This window comes from Danio aesculapii, chromosome 24 (genome assembly GCF_903798145.1).
Source record: "Danio aesculapii chromosome 24, fDanAes4.1, whole genome shotgun sequence".
Lineage (NCBI taxonomy): Eukaryota > Metazoa > Chordata > Actinopteri > Cypriniformes > Danionidae > Danio > Danio aesculapii.
Genome location: NC_079458.1, coordinates 15,000,560 through 15,021,451, shown reverse-complemented (window position 1 = coordinate 15,021,451; position 20,892 = coordinate 15,000,560). Strand labels below are relative to the sequence as shown.

General features: G+C 34.4%; 1 protein-coding gene across 1 annotated transcript in view; it reads right to left on the bottom strand.

Annotated features, from left to right (window-relative positions):
- The window catches only part of fndc3bb (fibronectin type III domain containing 3Bb), a 126,882-nt gene that overhangs the window by 5,112 nt on the left and 100,878 nt on the right, over positions 1–20,892 (bottom strand). Inside the window, exons 19-25 of the mRNA XM_056450266.1 lie at positions 20,357–20,535; positions 17,995–18,108; positions 15,717–15,866; positions 13,141–13,427; positions 8,629–8,838; positions 6,010–6,176; positions 4,193–4,320 (exon numbers count right to left, since the gene is read on the bottom strand). Coding sequence (XP_056306241.1) covers positions 4,193–4,320; positions 6,010–6,176; positions 8,629–8,838; positions 13,141–13,427; positions 15,717–15,866; positions 17,995–18,108; positions 20,357–20,535 — 1,235 coding nt within the window. The remainder of the gene's footprint in view (positions 1–4,192; positions 4,321–6,009; positions 6,177–8,628; positions 8,839–13,140; positions 13,428–15,716; positions 15,867–17,994; positions 18,109–20,356; positions 20,536–20,892) is intronic.

Genomic DNA, 20,892 nt, shown 5'->3' with positions numbered 1-20,892 from the left:
GCGTACCTTTGTGTCAAGATTGTGTCTGTCTGCCTTTGTGTCAGATGGCATACCAAACATTGTAGGCTATCTAATATGGTAAATAAGATATACATATATAATTTTTTTATATTTATATATTTTTTTATATAGTAAATTTCTGTGAATTACAACCACAAAATCAGTTTTTTTATCGCAAAACATCACCAAAAAAAAAAAAAAATCGTGCAAAACTAGGGGGTCTGGCTTCTGCAGAAGAAAAGTCCTGTTTAATAACAGCAAATTGCCATTTACCAGTGAACTGTTGCTTTTAAAGTTTCTATGCAACACTGAGAAACAAACTTTACAGTGCCTCAGAAAAAACACGTTTCCAAAAATCAACCAAAATAAACTATTCCATTCAAAATAACTACATGAATAACAACAGCTCAGTTGTTGTCCCAAAGGCATAGGCCATTTTTGGGAACATGCAGAGAAAAACAAGAACACTCAGAAAGCGGACAATCAAAACAGAGGAACATGGAGATCATTTATATTAGCAAACGTTTTCAGGTGACTTTGTTCCCAGTCACATGCAGCTGTTTTAAATGGACCACAGTTTATGTCTCCATGGAAACAAAAGAGGTTTTAAGCCTCTTGATCGCCGGTGGCTCAATTTTTGAGGTCTAAATAGTGTGTGTCAAGGCAATAATATCATCCTTGTACAGTCAGTCTTCTGTGTATTAAAAGCCTTGTTAATTAAAATGTAATGAAAATATTGACATTATCTTGAATACGGCACCTCAAGCTCCCAAACATACAAAAGAAAACAAACGTTTTCACAAAATGTCCATCTTGAATTAAGTATAATCATCTCCTAGGAGCATTTGCATGAATGGACTAAAAGGCTGCGGAATTAATTAGTTAATCAAGTTATTACAGCTTGGGAAACTCCACTCCTTCACTCGCAATGATCTTTCTTTTCATTCTATTAAATTAAATCAAATTAAATGAGTAGGATAAATTAATTCCAACACATGAATTACTGTATGGGTGAATCAGAAACAGCCAGGCCACATTTGTAATTCAAACAAACAGCTGTGCTGTCACAAAATCACAACCAATTGGATCATAGAAGAGAGAATTAGTGCCCGCCTACAAGTTTAGCAGCATGTGGTTCATTCTGTCTTTAAAGGTTTGTTGGTTGTTGTTAAAAAAATCATTTCCCTATGAAGAAAATGAATGTTTTTACTTTCTAAAACCTGTTTAATATTTAACCCTTTCACCAGTGAGTTTTAAATAACCCAGCTGACCCTCCTGCATGAGTTACTCCAAGTGTATCTGTCTGCAGACTGCAAGACGGGGCTGTAAGATGGAGCTTAACTTGCCGTTATCGAGATCCTATTGAACCATGCGAGATGTCACAATGAGATGTTGTTGGCAAGATGGCGGAACTACTTACCAGAGAACATTTTCATTAAATGCTTTGAGTTTTCTCCTAATTTATCCACAACCAATTAATTTGATATATTATTATATTTATTCATTTAGCAACTCCACCATGCAACTGCACTCACTGACTTCTTCATTCATTTTGTCATGACAGATAGCCTTCTTGGCGTTGCCCCTTGGCATTGCAAATAACAGTACAATGGCGAGCGCGTCAAGTATGAAAACCTCTGCATCTTGCGGCTGTACGTTAAAAACAGTGATGGTTATGTTTATGGTTGGGGAAGGTGTAGCGTTAATAACTGTGATGGTTGGGTTAAGGATTATGGTAGGTGTAGACGTAAATAACTGTGATGGTTGGGTTTAGGGTTATGGTAGGTGTAGACGTAAATAACTGTGATGGTTCGGTTAAGGGTTATGGTAGGTGTAGACGTAAATAACTGTGATGGTTGGGTTTAGGGTTATGGAAGGTGTAGACGTTAATAAATGTGATGGTTAGGTTTAGAATTGGGGTAGGTATAGACATTAATAACGATCATGGTTTGGTTTAGGGTGGGGGAAAGTGTAGACGTTAATAACCGTGATGGTTTGGTTTAGGGGTAGGGTAGGTGTAGACGTTAATAACCGTGATGGTTGGGTTAAGGTAGGTGTAGACGTTAATAACTGTGATGGTTGGGCTAAGGGTTATGGTAGGTATAGACGTTAATAACTGTGATGGTTGGGTTTAGGTTTGGGGAAGGTGTAGACATTAATAACGATGATGGTTTGGTTTAGAGCTGGGTGCACCTTTGAATGGATCTAGTGGACTCAAATGAATCGACATTGTTTATCAGCCTTCCTAAAGCACATAAACACAGATATTCTCTCAATAAAATCCATGTTAGCCATTTAGCAACGAAACTAGAGTCACTGGGCAGACAGAAGCCCTGCCCATGACGTGAATCCACATCTATTGTGAAGCGAATTTGATACGCCATTGAAGTGAGTAAACTCAAAATGTTCACATGTCTATTTACGCGCGAATAGCATGATTTATTCACGTATTCTGCATCTGGTGTGAACACAGCATTAGAATCCACTGTGGCTCAAAGTTCCCATGGCAATGAGTCACATGACCCACCAGCCTCAATGATCTATGTGTATATCGTATTTTATTTCTTTTTGCCCTTTTCTGTAAATATTGACAAATGTTCTTATTATATTGTGAAATTTCTGATACTCCAATTCTCAAATATGTGATAGAACATATGTTTTGTCTTTTAAACAGCTTCATAATGATTGTATTATTTGCTTTATCATGGGTAAGGGGCACCGCCATTGTTGCTAGAAAGGATACAGCTGTGATCAGAAGTTAACTAGAAGTATTTATATTATTTATTAAATTACGCATTCATTTATTAGCGTCTACTGCTACCTCAACCCTAATCCCAACCCTCACGGTAATGTAAAAATATTATGTATTGTACACTGTCACAGAAATGATGCTATATCAACAAGAGTATTCTCAGCTGCATCCCACAATTACGATTTAAGTCATAATTAGTTCCTTTCGTTTGCCCGTCTTGTCCATTATTTGTCTAATCCATTACTTCTTACTGTAAGAAATACAAGGCGTGCAGTTTCAAATGCATGTCTGCCGGTAAATGTGTGACTGAGAGCCCAGAATTATGCTGTTTTTTTGGCGGGCATGCATCTGTGAGAGCGCAACATTTCTCAGAGTTTGTCCCTGCTTGCTGACACTGCCATGTGCAGTGTCACGTGTTTGGATTACAGCCGATTTTAATTCAAACAAATCGATGTAAACATGATTTATCGCCCAGTCCTTATATGCAGTACAATATTTGCTACTATTTGTTAATTTTATGAAAGAAATGACTTTGATGTTTCCATCTAAAACTCAACAATGAATATAAAAATACAGACTCTCTAGGACACAACAGGGACTTTGACGGAAAGCCCGTTTTCTCATTTTAATGGTTAAACTCACACATCATTTCAAACACGAGCTTTCATTTGATTGATCTCTCAATGGAAGTGACATAAGCAGAAACAATTTTAAATCGACTGCACACCTCAATAAACGCTAATGATTACAATCACACATCTCTCTCTCTCCAGGTCCTCTAAACCCGCAGCACAATTTAATGAATCCAGTGGGACTGTGTGTTCAGAAGCACTCAGATTCATTCAAATGCTGATTGCTACGGCAAATAAAATGGAGCGAAGAGCAAATGGTGCCAACAGCTCAAACAGTTTTTCCATTTCCTCTTGAAAATAATTCTATTTATCAACATCATCGTCTGTGGCCATATGTAGTAAACCTAATATAGACGACTGCCTTTCTTCAGTGAAACAAAATCATAATACCACATGATATTCTTGTCCTAAACATGTAAAAGAGGTAAATTTGACCCTTATTCCACATTCAAGTTTAGCCTCAGATGTCCCCAGAATGTGTTAGTTAAGTTTCAGCTCAAAATACATCATGGATTGTTTATTACACCATGCTGTATTTTTGTGCGTCTTTAAATGCAAATGAGCTCCTGCTCCCTGCCCCTTTTCAGAAGAGGGCGGAGCCTTTACAGCTTAAGCTTCAACTACTGTGATGTAAAAAAAAACTACATGTATATTAAAGGCTTGTCAGTACTTCAGTGTAAAAAGGATATGATTCATCTGAACATAAGAATCAAACATTTCCCAAAAGTCAATGTTTTGAGGGAACAGTTGTACAATACATGAAAGGTAGTAAAAAACGATAGAGAGTTAATGAGGATTTGGATGTTACCTGTTTATATTCAGATTCTCTCCCACCCAACACTTGTAGCACATAGCTGATTCGGTCTCCTCTCATTGGTGGAATACTCTCCCATGTGACTTCACAAGTATTTCCCTCTAGTTGGACAACTCTTGGAGCTAACAGGGCAAAAATTAAGTAAGATTTTTAAAAATTCAATTATAATTATTATAATTGTAAAAACAACATGCACACAAATGTATTATTTCAGATCTGGTAACACTTTACAATAAGGTTGTATTAGTCAATGCTAGTTAATGCATTTACTAACATGAACAAACAATGAGCAATACATTTATTACAGTATTTGTCAATGTTAGTTAATCAATATACAGTTGTTCAATGTTAGTTGGTGTTAACTCATGGTGCATTAACTAATGTTAACAAGCATGAATTAGGATGTTAGTAATGCATAAGAAAATGTTAAACTATGTTTAATAAATGCTGTACGAACATTGTTCATTATTAGTTCATGTAAGTAAATACATAAATTAGAATTAACTAATGAAACCTTATTGTAAAGTGTGACCTCAGATCCTTAGTTACCTTAAAGCTTAAAATGCCTAAAACCCACACAAAAATGTAATTTCAATTAAATTAGGAAATAATATGCATATTATGAACAATAAAATAATTCTAACTATTATAAATAATATATTCAAATAAAGAACATGAATAAAAGCAACAATAATTACTCAGTAAAACAAATAATACTGGGTCAGTAGTTTTTTTGTTTGTTATGGAGTGTATGTTTTAAGTCTCTTGGATTTATTCGATCAAGCCGCATTTTTCGTGTGAATTACAACTAAAATTTAAGATAATTTTTTCTTTTTAATATATTTTAAATTGTAACGTACTTCTGACACAAAACAAAATAAAATTATATTTCAGCATCATTACTCAAATTTTCATTTTCACATGATGTTTGATCATTCTATTATGCCGATTTGCTTCTGAAAATTAATTTCTAATGTTTTTGTAAACTCTTTGATTCATTTTCAGCGTTCTTTTATGAGTGAAGTTCAAATAACAATAGAAATAAATATACAGTTGAAGTCAGAATTATTAGCCCCCCTTTGATTTATTTTTTTTATTTTTAAAATATTTCCCTAATGACGTTTTACAGAGCAAGGACATTTTCACAGTATGACTGATAATACTTTTTCTCCTGGAGAAAGTCTTATTTGTTTTATTTCAGCTAGAATAAAAGCAGTTTTTAATTTTTTTAAATCCATTTTAAGGTCAAAATTATTAGCCCCTTTAAGCTATATATTTTTTTCTTGATAGTCTACAGAACAAATCATCATTATACAGTAACTTGCCTAATTATCCCTTACCTGCCTAGTTAACCAAATTAACCTAGTTAAGCCTTTAAATGTCACTTTAAGCTGTATAGAAGTGTCTTGAAAAATATCTAGTCAAATATTTTTTACTGTCATCATGGCAAAGATAAAAGAAATCAGTTATTAGAAATGAGTTATTAAACTATTATGTTTAGAAATGTGTTGAAAAAAATCTCTCCGTTAAACAATTCTGTCTTCAACTGTTTATTTGCTGTAATTTTTAAATAATGTAATGCATATTTGCAGAATAAAAATTAACACAAAAAATACAGTTTGCGGTAATACTGAAAAATGTTACCCCATTTGGCAACCCTTCCTGACACATTTAAAAAAAATAATAATAATAATTAAGAATGACAAAATGAAGAGAGAGAAAAAACTATTTAACACAAAAAAGTGATCCTAAACAGCTGGAAGTAAAGAACGTAAGTAAGTAGGCAGGTAATGTGTACTTAGATATGGTACCTTTCAGTGTTTGTGGCAGAGATTTGGTTGTGCTGAAGGTGTAGGTCTCAGAAAACGGTCCTTCACCAGCTTCACTCACCGCCTGGATCCGGAAACGGTACCTGCTAGATTCATTCAGTCTCTGCAGCTTAAAAGTGTGGCTTGCACCTCGATAAACCACCACAAACCTAACAAGAGATTTCAAACATGCACAAAAAACATTAGGGACAGCTTTTAAATGATCATCTTTATTAACTGACAGCCTAATATGTTTTTGTACAATTCTGAGTGCAAAAACCTGATGATTGAGATCATATAACTGATCTCGCATCACATTAATGAATAGCCTAAATGCAAAAAAAAAAGTCATTACATCCATCATTTAAGAGCATTATTTAAAATAACATATAAATTTTGTAATTTATTAAAACTCTAAAGTGCAAATAACACAAATCCATTGCTTGAGACCATATATCTGAACTCTGTCACTTTCTGATGGCTTTAATTAATAGCATGAATGAGGAAAAGATGGGCAGGTAGAAGCCAGCCTTCATTAGATCCATTCAGCATTACTGCTTATATGGTTACAAATTTTCAGAAGTAGACCCGAGGCTGAAAGCTCAAGTAGACATCTTGATTTGCTTCTAAATGAGCCATCGGTGGGTCAGTGACGAGCGACTCTGAGAAAGCATTAAGGCTGGTGGTCTTGATAACCCAGAGTCTTCTAATCTAATTCCCCACAGCGCTTTGAGAGATCAAGTCTTCTCATTAGCAAACTCCACCTTAATGGACCCGCAAACACAAAATGTGCTTTTCTGATGAACTGCTTACATCAGAGAGAAGAACCTGCTCTATGGGTGCATGAGGGACAAACTGAAGTGATCAAGTGCATGCATACAAACGCACTTTCAAACATACAAACGAGGCTTTCCTGTGAATGCAATTAATATAAGCAGAAAGAACGCTTACATAATGTCCAAGTTTTTTATGTTGAATATAAGACTATTGCTCTCAATGAGTTATTACTGTTAACAAAAAATACATATACACTACCTGACAAAAGTCTTGTTGTCTATCCAAGTTTTAGGAACAGCAAATAACAACTTGACTTCTAGTTGATCATTTAGTACCAGAAGGGGCTTATATTAAAGGCAAAGGCCTCTGGATTACGCTTATTATACCAAATATTTTGCCCTCTCCTGTGGTTTGTAATGTAATGGGCAGCACAAACGTCTTGATAACTCGGGCTGTTCATGTTGCCATCCACTCTGCAGATCTCTCGCACACCCCAATACTGAGGTCCCGTTAACACATCATGTGACCACACACACTCTGGCACGCACTGCAGCGTGCTTTGAGCACATACCCATGTGAGAGCTGTGCACGTCGGACTTTTCATCAAGGATCTACCACTGGATCTAATCTCAGTATATTTGTTAAACGTGATATTTAATTCATCTTGTTGTCTGTATCTAACGACATATTCCCCGACTTTGGTCTTTTGAATCTATTACTTGTTCTCAGGTAATGCAAAAATAAGTTAGGATATTAATGTAACCGCGTACACGGATTCTGCACATCTGCCTTTATTTTCTCTATTGTATAAACTTAGTGTACGTATTCTTTTATTATTACATTTACTTTGATTATTAAAAATGATATTCAATGAAAGGGAGGTTATGTTTCGTATTTTCAATGAAAAATGAAAGGAGGCAGTAATGTTATCGGTTCCGTTTTGTTAAAAATATGCATGATGATGGTCATATTATGCAGCTACACAACGCCTCAACATTTTGATGTCTGTTAAGTTGCTAATATCAAAACGAAAATAGGCAGTTCCTCACATCATGTTTTCATTTTATTGTTAAGATAGTGAAACAACATAGCCAGGGTAATGTGATTCACGTTATAAAGTACACACTCGGGAGTTTGTTTTCCATATTAAATGTGCAAAGTCGGAACTTAGAAGGAGAGGATGCAGGACTGAACTGTATGTAGGTTACTTAATATTGAGGAAAAAGCCCCAATCAGAGAGGTGAATGTCTGCAGCCCCGCCTCCGTTTTCAGATGTCTCCGTTTTCCCTCATCCACACTGACACGGAGCAGCAGCGTTTTAGAATTAAAAATGCCTCTCCAGCGTTTTCAAAACGTTCCGGGGCTCAAAAACTCCGGCGTACTGTGGACGGATGGTGCAACCGCAGCAAAACTTATGCATTTTAAAACGAAAACGCATTAGTGTAAATGGGGCCTGAATGTAACCCCAAACCATGATTTTTCCTTCAGCAAACTTGACTGATTTCTGTAAAAATCTTGGGTCCATGTGGGTTCCAATAGGTCTTCTGCAGTATTTGTGATGATTGGGATGCAGTTCAACAGATGATTCATCTGTAAAATCTACTTTCTGACACTTCTCCAAATGATCATTTAGAAGTCAAGTTATTATTTTTTGCTCTTACGACTGGGATCAACGACAAGACTTTTATCATGTAGTGTATAAACATAAAAAGCTCCTATCTAAAAATACATCTAAATTAGCTTAATTATTAAGACTAATTAACCCATCCATACATCCCTCTGATTACAGTCAAGTATGGAAATACACAGATTTCACATTGCCAGTCACATTCCCTCAGTGCAAACCTCTGATTGCGGTCCTCCATCTGCAGGATGTAGTTGGTGTCATCTGTGAATTGACTACGGCTGTTGAAAGCCCAGCGCAGTTTCAGACTCTGAGGTCCGACAGCTGCACACTCCAGCCGTGGAGGAGACGGCGGCAGAGGCCTGGTCCTCACTCTAAGGGTCTCACTCAAGGGTCCGGCACCCATTTCATTTTCTGCCCAAATCTTCAGGCTGAAAAAAGGAAAAAACAACAGAAAATCGGGTGTCAAATAAGCGCTGTCAAAATTTGATCATGCTATAGAATGAACATGCGCTAATATTAATGCACTACATCATATAGATTAAATATGGCGGCTTGTATTTAATGGCTTTATGTGAAGATTGTTTGAACTAGTAGCTATTTTTTTGTACAAAGTTAAAAACTGATGCTAATGGCGATAATGTTGATATTTGTTGTTTCTACATTTATTTGGATAATGAAATATAAAATTTGTGATATAAAAGTATAAGTTTAAAAAACGTAACGCTAAGTTAACGCAATTGACAATATGATTAGTATTTTTTTTCATTAATTGGCAGTAGTAGTTTTACTAAGCCTTTCCTTGTTTCAGACCTATTTGAGTTTCCTTCTTTTGTTGAACACAAAAGAAGATATTTTGAAGAATGTTAAAAACCATTGTCTTCCATAATATTAGTTTTTATACTAGGGAGGCCGATGTTAACATGTTTTCAGCTTTCTTCAAAATATCTTCTTTTAATAAAAGCTCAAAGGTTTGGAACCACTTGAGGGGGAGTAAACAAGAGTAAATTTTCATTTTTGGGTCAACTTTCCCTTTAAAATAATTTCTCTTTAAAATTGTCTTAAAGGTGTAGTAGGTGATTGTCTTCAGAAACATTTTTGTTGTGCTGATTCTCTTCACATTCCGATAGTAATGATTAAAGTAAATGATCTAAATGGATTTATGTGTATTTTTATATTCTGGGTAAAGCATACGACTAAAAAATGTTTGTCCACTTAAAAATTTGTTAGGCCGACAATTCCCATAATTCTGACAAGTAGCCCAAACTGTCTGTCAACAAATGTAGATTTGTACATCTGTGCACCCCTGTTTATGCAGATCGCCATTTGCGCGTACATGTGCATTCATCTGCACACAAGAGAGAGACAAGTTTGTCATTGTACACTCTTGTTGTTGCTAAAAGCAATTATCGCCCAAGAGTCACTAATTTGAAAGTGAAATTAATTTAAAAAGGCACATACTGTAATTTTTAGGTATTTAAACGTGTGCCGCCCTTTGGTGATACCTGCAGGTGTCTTCAGTTTTCTCTGACGTTTCCACTCTGACTGACAGCACTGGAGAAACTGATCTACTCTGGCTGAAGAGCTGACCTCGCATTTAATTGAGCATTTCTGCGAACTTATCTATCTGGCATCCAGGAATCCAATTATACTAAGAGCAAACAAGACAGAAAACATTTCTAGATTGGTTTAGCCGAAGAGCACTGAAAAAAGGGAAAGTTATAACAATAAGTCTGATATAAGCTAAAAACATTATTCTACAAATAGACTCTCGGTCATTTACTCACTCTCACACTATTCTGACCTGACTTTCTGTATGTGTGGAACAAACTTCATCTGAACTTACTCAGATTTGGGTTAGTTAACTGCAACTAAATTCATAAATTGAAACAAATATATATTATTTTAATTTACAAAAATGTTTAACTTCAACACATTCTGAACAGATAAAATACCCCAAAATACCCATTACACTTATTACATTTTATATTTAATTCATTATAATCCTTTTCTTTACAGTATATATATATATATATATATATATATATATATATATATATATATATATATACATACATACATACATACATACACAAACACCCCCCCACACACACACTTTTGTGTTTCTCGGACAGAAAATAGGTCTTGCAGGTATGGAACATCAGGAGTGGGACGTAATAACAATTTTCCTGTAAAAATTGTTTTGCACTGTATTTTCTAGTATGATTCATTTTAGGAACTAATGGATGCTGAAAATATTACGGGCAAATGTGTAAATAACCTCAGATGGCCAAGAACATTGTTTATGGCCCCAATGTAGTTACTATAAAAGCTTATTTACAAAACCTGAAGCTCTTTTCTAATGAAAAGTCTTCCGCAATGTTAAAAGCTTATGTTTTAAAGCACTTAACAGAAAAAAAAAATCAATAAATTGCAAAAAACAAACAAATAAATAAACAAACAAAAATATTTTTAAGGGAACAGATGCTCTGTAACATGTTTTTTTGGAGGAAAAAAAGAGCACAAGGCACAATATTTGAGCACTTCACATATAAAAGTTTGTTGGTTAGTGTTGCATGATGCATCATAAACAATTTTAAGACACAAAATATTAGGGCAATTTGTGCTTCAAAAGTATTAGTAAACATGATCTCAACATTAAAATCACATTGACTCCAACTGGTAAAATAAAAAAAAAATAAAAAAAAGGTTGAGCATAATTTGTTTTCAGAGACACTTCAGTTGGATTTTGGTTTTATTTAATCCCTTAAAATTTACAATTTGACTATCCAAACACATTCCGGCAACACTGGTCATTAGGGAAAGCTAAATCATGTTATTTTTTAAGAAGGCTTCTGAAATCTGCAGCTCCATTAGACACATTATGTGTACCTGATAATTATTATAAGTGCATTTGTATTTGGCATATTAATTGGGGATGTGTTTCATGGTCCATTACCCCAATGGAAAAGTCACATTTGTGATCATTTAATGTCTTTCATTACAAACTAAAGCCTTTTTAACACACTCGCTTGCCAGAAGCCCATTAGCCTGCAGGGAATGTGAGAAAGTAATTTTCTTATGCAAACCTGTTAGGAAGCTACAGTCCTTTTAAAATATATCTCTTTTTACATAAGAATAACTGGATTTTAACGATTAAAAAGTAGATTTTTTGGACATATACACTACTCATTACTATTTGAAAGATTACTATACTGTTTTTACAATATTTATTTACTTATTTAGTTAGTTATTTAACGCAGCCATTTGTGCATGGAAAACTAAACCAAAAATTTAAATAAGATCAATTTCTTCAACACTTTAATAGGCCACATACACTTATTGCCTTTAACTTAATTCATTTATCTTAATAAAGCCATTGGTTTATTAATCATCATAATAAAACATATTTATTAGTAATTTACATTTACTTCTGAATGAAACATTAAAAACGTGACTATTACACAACAGCCGTTTTCCTCTCAAAAATGCAATCTTTGCTTGTTTACCAAATTTTCTGTCATTAACTGATTATTAATAGTCATCCATAGTTTTACACTTGTACAATTCTTGTTTTGTTTCTAGCCCTAATATTTATTTATTTATTATTTATTTATTTATTGCCACATCAGCAACTTATGGCTCTTTCGTGGCAAAATGGACATACATAAAATATTACACGATAAAAACAAATTCCTATTACAATAAGAAGTTACTTAGACAAATATACGTAATATAAATAAATAAAATTCACAAAAAATATATTCAAAGTTAAACATGATTTTTCAGTTCAATTTTTATTAAATTATTTAAAATTCTTCCTGGTGATTCTAGTCCTAATATCTTAAAATTCTTTAATCAAGAAGCATTTTCTAGACAAGCAAAAAATATGTTTTTTATTAATAATATGCCAATAATTAAGTGAGTTTTTCCTTAAAACAATTTCATAATGTCAAATAATAATTATTATTATTATAATAATCATTTATAATTATTAAACTATTAGAATTACCATATTTTATTCATAACCTACAGAAGATAAAAATAGTAGTTAGAAAGGATACCCAACCCTATGTGATATTAGTATATATAATGTCTTTTTGTATTCATTTAGCACTGGTATTGAAATAATGTTGGGGTCACTGAAAAGTTTGGGAACCCCTGTTCAAGAAAATGCTTTATTTAAGATTGTTTAGATATTTGTACAAGAAACAAGACAAGAACTCTCAAGTAAGAAAAGCATTTTTTGTTGTGTACATTCCAGATGTTTCTCATTAGACTTTACTTTTATAATATTTAACATATTTCAAGTGTTACATTTCTCATAATATTAAGTAATTTAGTTTATGTTTAACCCTTTTAAACATACCAAAGTTTTACCACTTGATACATCACTGTAGCATCCTACCACCATCCCTTTTTCAACCAGTAAATATATCCTGCTACCAATAATGCTACACACAAAGACCAACATCCACCCAGAATGCAGCATTTATCTGACTACATCTTGAGGCAGATGTAAGTGGGGTCCATTTGTAGAACTAATAACACTGACACGCTCTATCAGGGACTTACTAGCACTCGTCTGTATATTACTGGAACCAAAATAATGAGGAAATAAGGTCTCCGGTCAGCACTAATGCAGCAGCAGTGACCTCCAGCAGCAAAGAGCTGCTGATTGAGAGGATGAAGGTAAAAAAGGATCTAAAGTGTTGAACAGCATCTGCGCTCACCTGTACTCGCTGTCCGGCAGCAGGTCTCTGATAATGTGCTGGTTTGTGTTTTCGGTGGAAATGATTCGGTCCCCGATCTGGATACTGTAGGAGCTGATTTGGGCTCCATTACAGTTCGGCTCGTCCCAGGCGAGGGCCAGACAGGTGGAAAGGGAGAAGGATTCACTTTCTGCTGGGTTCAGAGGGAGGTTGAGTTGGTGAAATCCGGATATGAGATCAGGGGCTGCGGCAGGGGTTCGACATGTCACCAGATCACTGTAGGGGCCCGCCCCAGCCTGGTTAACTGCCTGTAAACCAGAGAGAAAGAAAAAACAAAACAAGATGTTAATGTAAATACAAACATTTGAGAATCTGTTAATCAAATAATTATATCGTTACAGTTATGCTAGTAATCCAAAATGTTATATTGTTCAATTCAATTGCTACAAATGATGTTTGTTAATGTTAAAAGTGCTAAAAGTGTTGCTTGTTTAATAGTTGGTAGATGTAAATATCTGCAAATGCTAAAAGTAAGTAAATATAATTAAAAAAACACAACTATATATGAAGCAACACCTAAAAGTTTTGCTTGTTTTATAGTTGGTAGATGTAAATATCTGCAAGTGTTAATGGTAAATAAATGTCATAAAAAAACAACAACCAAATAAATGAAGAATTTCATTTTTAATTTGAATTCTTAATTAAAAATGATTGAAAACAAAATAAATCATTTAAAAAAAATTTCAAAATAAATCATTTAAAAATTTTTTTTAAATTAAATTCATTTTTATATTTAAACCTTTACATACAATCGTGTTTTAGGTTTTTAGAAGCGATTTGAAGAGACGTTGAGAATTTTACTTGATTTTTTTAAATAGAGGTAAAATAAACTAAAGATAAATTAAAACAAAATAAACCATTATTTTGACCATTTATAATCATTAGGTTTTAGATTTTTTCAGAGAGATCTGGATGCTATATCTTTTTTTTTACTACTTATCTTCCCTCAGGTTCTCACTAACACCTTAAAATAAAATAAAATAAAATAAAATAAAACAAAACTTATATTCAGCTTCCATTGCTGATCATCTTTACTTTAAAGAGTGCATGGAGAAATCTAGTCATTCTGGAGCTGGTGGATTGTTTTCCTCCACTACATGATGCACACAGTGATTCAGAGCCAATTATTTGTGAAGAGGAGCATGAAAAGGTCAGAACATTTCCAGCCATAACATTACTCCAGTCTAACATTAGTATTTAAAATGTCTAAACACAATTTGCAGGTTTATTTTTGTTGGACTAAAAAATATACACACCAATGCATGCAGGGCAAGGTTTCTACAATAATTGAAAAATTACAATAATGAAAAATAAGTTCATCGTAAAAACACACAAAACAGTGTTAATCTTGGAGTACAGTGTAATTTAGGCACTGCACTCTTCTAGCAAGCTGGTAGTAAAGCATTCATTTTAATACAATTAAGCTAAAAGGTTTTTTTATTTAACTGAAAAGCTACATTTGAGAAAAAAATCTCAATAAACAGAAAATCTCAGTCGTTGTTTCTCTCATAATAAAGTTGAACTTTTTAAGAAAATGTAAAACTAAGGTGTTTAAACGTTTAGATTTATAACAACCAGATGTTTAAATAATATTTCAAGGTCTTAACAGAGTAAAAACTTAAATAATAATCATCATTTATTTTAATTTCGTCTTAGTCCCTTTATTAGTCTGGGGTCGACACAGTGGAATGAACCGCCAACTTATCCAGCACATGTTTTACGTAGCAGATGCCCTTCCAGCTGCAACCCATCACTGGGAAACATCCACACACACTCATTCACACACATACACTATGACAAATTTAGCTTATCCAATTCACCTATACCGCATGTATTTGGACTTGTGGGGGAAACCAGAGCACCCAGAGGAAACGAACATGGGGAGAACATGCAAACTCCACACAGAAATGACAACTGACCAGCAGCCTTCTTGCTGTGAGGCGATCTTGCTACCCACTGTGCCACCGTGACACCCTTAAATAATAATAATAATAATAATAATAATAATATATATATATATATATATATATATATATATATATATATATATATATATATATATATTTATATATAATTTTATATATCTGTGTGTTTGTGTATGTAAGTATATACATTTGAGCAAGTTTTTATGCTAAATAAATAATAGATCTCATTTGATAAATCTCTTTTATTCAATAAATAATCTCATTCTCATTTTTCAACAAACCTAAAAATAAAGCATAATGAATTAAAATACTGTGTATATGTGCATTTTTGTTTGTGGAATACAGTATATTGTTTTATTTGTCTTAGCCCATGTTTCACAAAATGTTTATGTGTTTAACTGGATTTGGATGCTTTGGGGGGAGGGGGGGAGTTAAAATGCAAAAAAAACAAGAAAAAGTTTAATTTCATGTAACTTTTTTTTTTACAATACAAAAAAGTAAAAAAAAAAAGAATTTAAATATTTAAATGCACTAATTGTGTTGGCTTATGGTCCTAATAAAAAACCAAACTAAATAAATATTAGTCTTGTCCTGCATCATGGCATGCAGTACCTGTATCCTGCAACAGTATTCTGTCGAAGCCTCCAGATTGGAGATCTGGAAGTAGGTTTCATCTCCACTGTAGACCAGTTCAAGAGAGTCCAAATCCCGGCCCCACTCCAGCCGATACCCAGAAACATCTATCCCAGAGCTCTCCGTGATCTGCCGGATCAAGATCACAGCAAACGTTATGCTCCGGGAAATTACAGCAACAAACAAAACACACATTCCCAGAACTACAGCACTAATTACCTGCCTGACACGGTTTCATCAGGACAAACATGCATCAGACACACAGATAATAAATGAATCAACCACTCAAGACAGCAAACAGAATGTTAATAAGGGAGGTCTTACTGATATTTGACATTCAAGACACATCAAGGCTAAAATCACATACATTTTTATTGTGAGTAAAACACAGGAGGCCTTTTGTCATGAAAAGCAAGTCTCTTTTGAGAAGAAAGGATGGAAAGAGCAATTATTGCTGAAAAGGTTTTGATCTGCCTTCTGGGTGATCGATCAAAATAAAACCCATCAATGAAAACTGGGATGGAGTATCTATGCTTGTATTATCTACTTCCTTCGAGTCCCAAAGCCTAAAATGCTCTCTTGAAAATTGATTTCATTCACAGTGCAGCAGAAAATTGCTGACAATCAGATAACAGTGTCATTTACCATTTCCACAGTAAGAGAAAAAAAACAACAACTTACATTTATGATATAAAAAGACTTTTCATACAGGGATCTGTAGTTTTAAATTTAGTTTTCCCTTAATAAAAAATAACCTTCATTTAAAATCTGTATGATGTGTTTACTTGTGTTATCTTTGACTAAAACTTCAATTTGTTTGATGATCTTAAGTACTAAAGTGTGACAAACAAGTAAAAAATAAGAACTCGCCAAGGAAACTAGCCTAGAGCGCCATCTGCTTTTAAAAATTAGCCCAGAGCTCCATCCCCTATTGGAAACTAGCCTAGAGCACAATCTGCTATTAAAACTAGCCTAGAGAGTCATCTGCTATTGAAAACGAGAGTAGAGCACCATCTGCTATTAAAACTAGCCTAGAGCTCGATCTGCTGTTAGAAACTAGCCTAGAGCTCCATCTGCTGTTAGAAACTAGCCTAGAGCTCCATCTGTTATTAGAAACTAGCCTAGAGCTCCATCTGCTATTAAAAACAAACCTAGAGTTCTATCCCCTGTTGGAAAGTAGCCTAAAGCGCCATCTGCTATTAAAAACTAGAGTAGAGCGCCATCCCCTGTTAGAAAGTAGCCTAGAGCACCATCTGCTTTTAAAAACTAGCCTAGAGCTCCATCCCCTATTAGAAAGTAGCCTAGAGCTCCATCCCCTATTAGAAAGTAGCCTAGAGTGCCATCTACTATTAAAAACTAGAGTAGAGCTCCATCCCATGTTAGAAAGTAGCCTAGAGCACCATATGCTATTAAAACTAGCCTAGAGCTCCATCCCCTGTTGGAAAGTAGACTAAAGCGCCATCTGCTATTAAAAACTAGAGTAGAGCTCCATCCCCTGTTAGAAAGTAGCCTAGAGCACCATCTGCTTTAAAAACTAGCCTAGAGCTCCATCCCCTATTAGAAAGTAGCCTAGAGTGCCATCTGCTATTAAAAACTAGAGTAGAGCTCCATCCCCTGTTAGGAAGTAGCCTAGAGCACCATCTGCTATTAAAAACTAGAGTAGAGCTCCATCCCCATTGGAAACTAGCCTAGAGCACCATCTGCTATTAAAACTAGCCTAGAGCGTCATCTGCTATTAAAAACTAGAGTAGAGCACCATCTGCTATTAAAACTAGCCTAGAGCTCCATCTGTTTTTAGAAACTAGCCTGGAGCGCCATCTGCTATTAAAAACTAGCCTAGAGGGCCATCTGCTATTAAAAACTAACCTAGAGCTCCATCCCGTTAGAAAGTATCCTACAGCAGCATCTGCTATTTAAACTTACCTAGAGCTCGGTCTGCTGTTAGAAACTAGCCTAGAGCACCATCTGCTGTTGAAAACATAGCACCATCTGTTGCTTAAAACTAGCCTAGAGCGACATAGAAGCTAGCATAAAGCGCTTAAAAACTAGCATAGAGCGCCATCTGCTACAAAAAACTAGCCTTGAGCGCCATCTGCTGTTAGAAATTAACAGAGCACCATCTGCTGTTAGAAAGTAGCCAAGAACAAATTTGCCAAAGCTTTAGTCTTGAAGTGTGTCTCTGTGTGAATGAAAGGCCCTGTTTTGTCTATCAAATGAAATAAAAATTAAAAAATTGGGAAAAAAGAAAACGATTCACCTCCCAGGTCACATGAGCGCAGGTGTGTGAAATCACATTGACGGTAGGTGGATTACATTGCCCTGGAGGTCCAGCGGCTGTGCTGATTTCCACAGATTCCGAGAACGGCCCATACTGAGAAACAGGAGAGAGAAACACCGGCAAGATTTAGTGTGTTTTAGAGCTGTCTCACATGTCATGAATGGCGTGCGCTCAACCATAAGGAGGGAAATCTGTTATTTTTGTGGCAGGTAAAACCCAAAGTGCTACACTCTGTCAGACATCCATCTTCAGTGGCGGCTGAATGAGCTTCTTAATAAGTTTTCCAATACAGAAAGCAGATCTCTTTGTCACCCTGAGGTGATGTGAAAGGTTTGTTATAAAACGTGGATTTCATGTAGGAGAGGAAAAACAACCGGAGAGATGGAATTTAGACTGATGGGGATGAAATTATAGGTGGTTGAAATGTAACTATCCTGACTCATTGCTAATGAAAGCCTGTATTATGCAACTAGTTAAAATAAATGCCATTTACAGGGTTCATACACATTTTTACTACTAAAATTCCATGACTTTTCCATGATTTTTTCAATACTTTCTAGCAAATTTTCATGACTGTTTCATGCAATGTCTACATATGCGTGGTAAAAGAAAAACAATGCATATTCAAATTTATTACAGCATATCGTAAAACACGCAACAATCTATCTAGTTTCACTTTATATTTATATCCATCTGGCCAAGGACAGAAAAGAAGTAAATAACCTATATTCAAGTGTACAGATATCGGTTTTCCATCATTTTTCCAAAACTTTGTGGGTTTCTCTGTTTTTCCAAAACTTTTCAAAATTCCATGACTTTTCCAGGTTTTCCATGACTATATGATTATATATAATGTCCTTTTGTATTCGTTTAGCACCGATATTGAAATAACCCCAAACGATACCCAACCCTATGTGATATTAGTATATATAATGTCCTTTTGTATTCGTTTAACAGCAATATTGAAATAACCCCAAACGATACCCAACCCTATGTGATATTAGTATATATAATGCCTTTTGTATTCGTTTAGCACCGATGTTGAAATAACCCCAAACGATACCCAATCCTATGTGATATTAGTATATATAATTTCCTTTTGTATTCGTTTAACACAGATATTGAAATAACCCCAAACGATACCCAATCCTATGTGATATTAGTATATATAATGCCTTTTGTATTTGTTTAGCACCGATGTTGAAATAACCCCAAACGATACCCAACCCTATGTGATATTAGTATATATAATGTCCTTTTGTATTCGTTTAGCACCGATGTTGAAATAACCCGAAACGATACCCAATCCTATGTGATATTAGTATATATAATGCCTTTTGTATTCGTTTAGCACCGATGTTGAAATAACCCCAAACGATACCCAACCCTATGTGATATTAGTATATATAATGCCTTTTGTATTCGTTTAGCACCGATGTTGAAATAACCCGAAACGATACCCAATCCTATGTGATATTAGTATATATAATGCCTTTTGTATTCGTTTAGCACCGATGTTGAAATAACCCCAAACGATACCCAACCCTATGTGATATTAGTATATATAATTTCCTTTTGTATTCGTTTAGCACCGATATTGAAATAACCCCAAACGATACCCAATCCTATGTGATATTAGTATATATAATGCCTTTTGTATTCGTTTAGCACCGATGTTGAAATAACCCCAAACGATACCCAACCCTATGTGATATTAGTATATATAATTTCCTTTTGTATTCGTTTAGCACCGATATTGAAATAACCCCAAACGATACCCAATCCTATGTGATATTAGTATATATAATGTCTTTTTGTATTCGTTTAACAGATATTGAAATAACCCCAAACGATACCCAATCCTATGTGATATTAGTATATATAATGTCTTTTTGTATTCGTTTAGCACCGATATTGAAATAACCCCAAACGATACCCAACCCTTTTTGATATTAGTATATATAATTTCCTTTTGTATTCGTTTAACACAGATATTGAAATAACCCCAAACGATACCCAACCCTTTGTGTTATTAGTATATATAATGTCTTTTTGTATTCGTTTGTAAATACTTTTTTTTGCGTTTTTTTTTTAAATTCATTAGTTCTGTATTTATTTAGTTAGAATATCAGTAATTTAGTTTGTTTACTTTTAGGTTATTGACAGTGCTGTTATGATGTTCATTCAATAAACGCAGATCAAATTAAAGCAGAACAAAATTGTGTAAAAAAAGAAATGCAGAAATATATCAATGTAACTAAACAAAAATACACGAGCAAGTGCATTAATTGTATTTGTGCGTAAATAAACCAGAAATCAAATAAATGAATAAACAGCTTACCCCTGCGCTGTTGACGGCACGAACGTGAAACCTGTAGGTGCTGCCAGGGAGCAAATTACCCACAGTGCACTCTGTTTTAGATCCACGATACACCTCTGCTGGCTCTGAACCCTCCCCTGTTGCACACATCTCTAAACAAAACTCAACCCCTTCAGTCTCTTCACCACACAAAGGAGCATCTGGAGAAACAAAGAATGGTGAGTGAATGGGAGAGGTATAGAGAGAAGAGTACAGAACAATATACATGATTACATCTTTAAGGCGAACTGTTTCAGACATCCTGAGTGAAACAAATATGGTGAATACTTAACAGGCTGCATTAAATTTCATTTATGAAAAAAGTGTGATTTGTGTAATTGTTATTATTTATAATATAAATTTTTAATAATTCTAATCTTCATTTATGAAGCTCTGTTCCCTGGGAGTTGAAACGGCAAAATATATATATATCTATAAGATATACACACATGTATATATATATATATATATATATATATATATATATATATATATATATATATATATATATATATAAT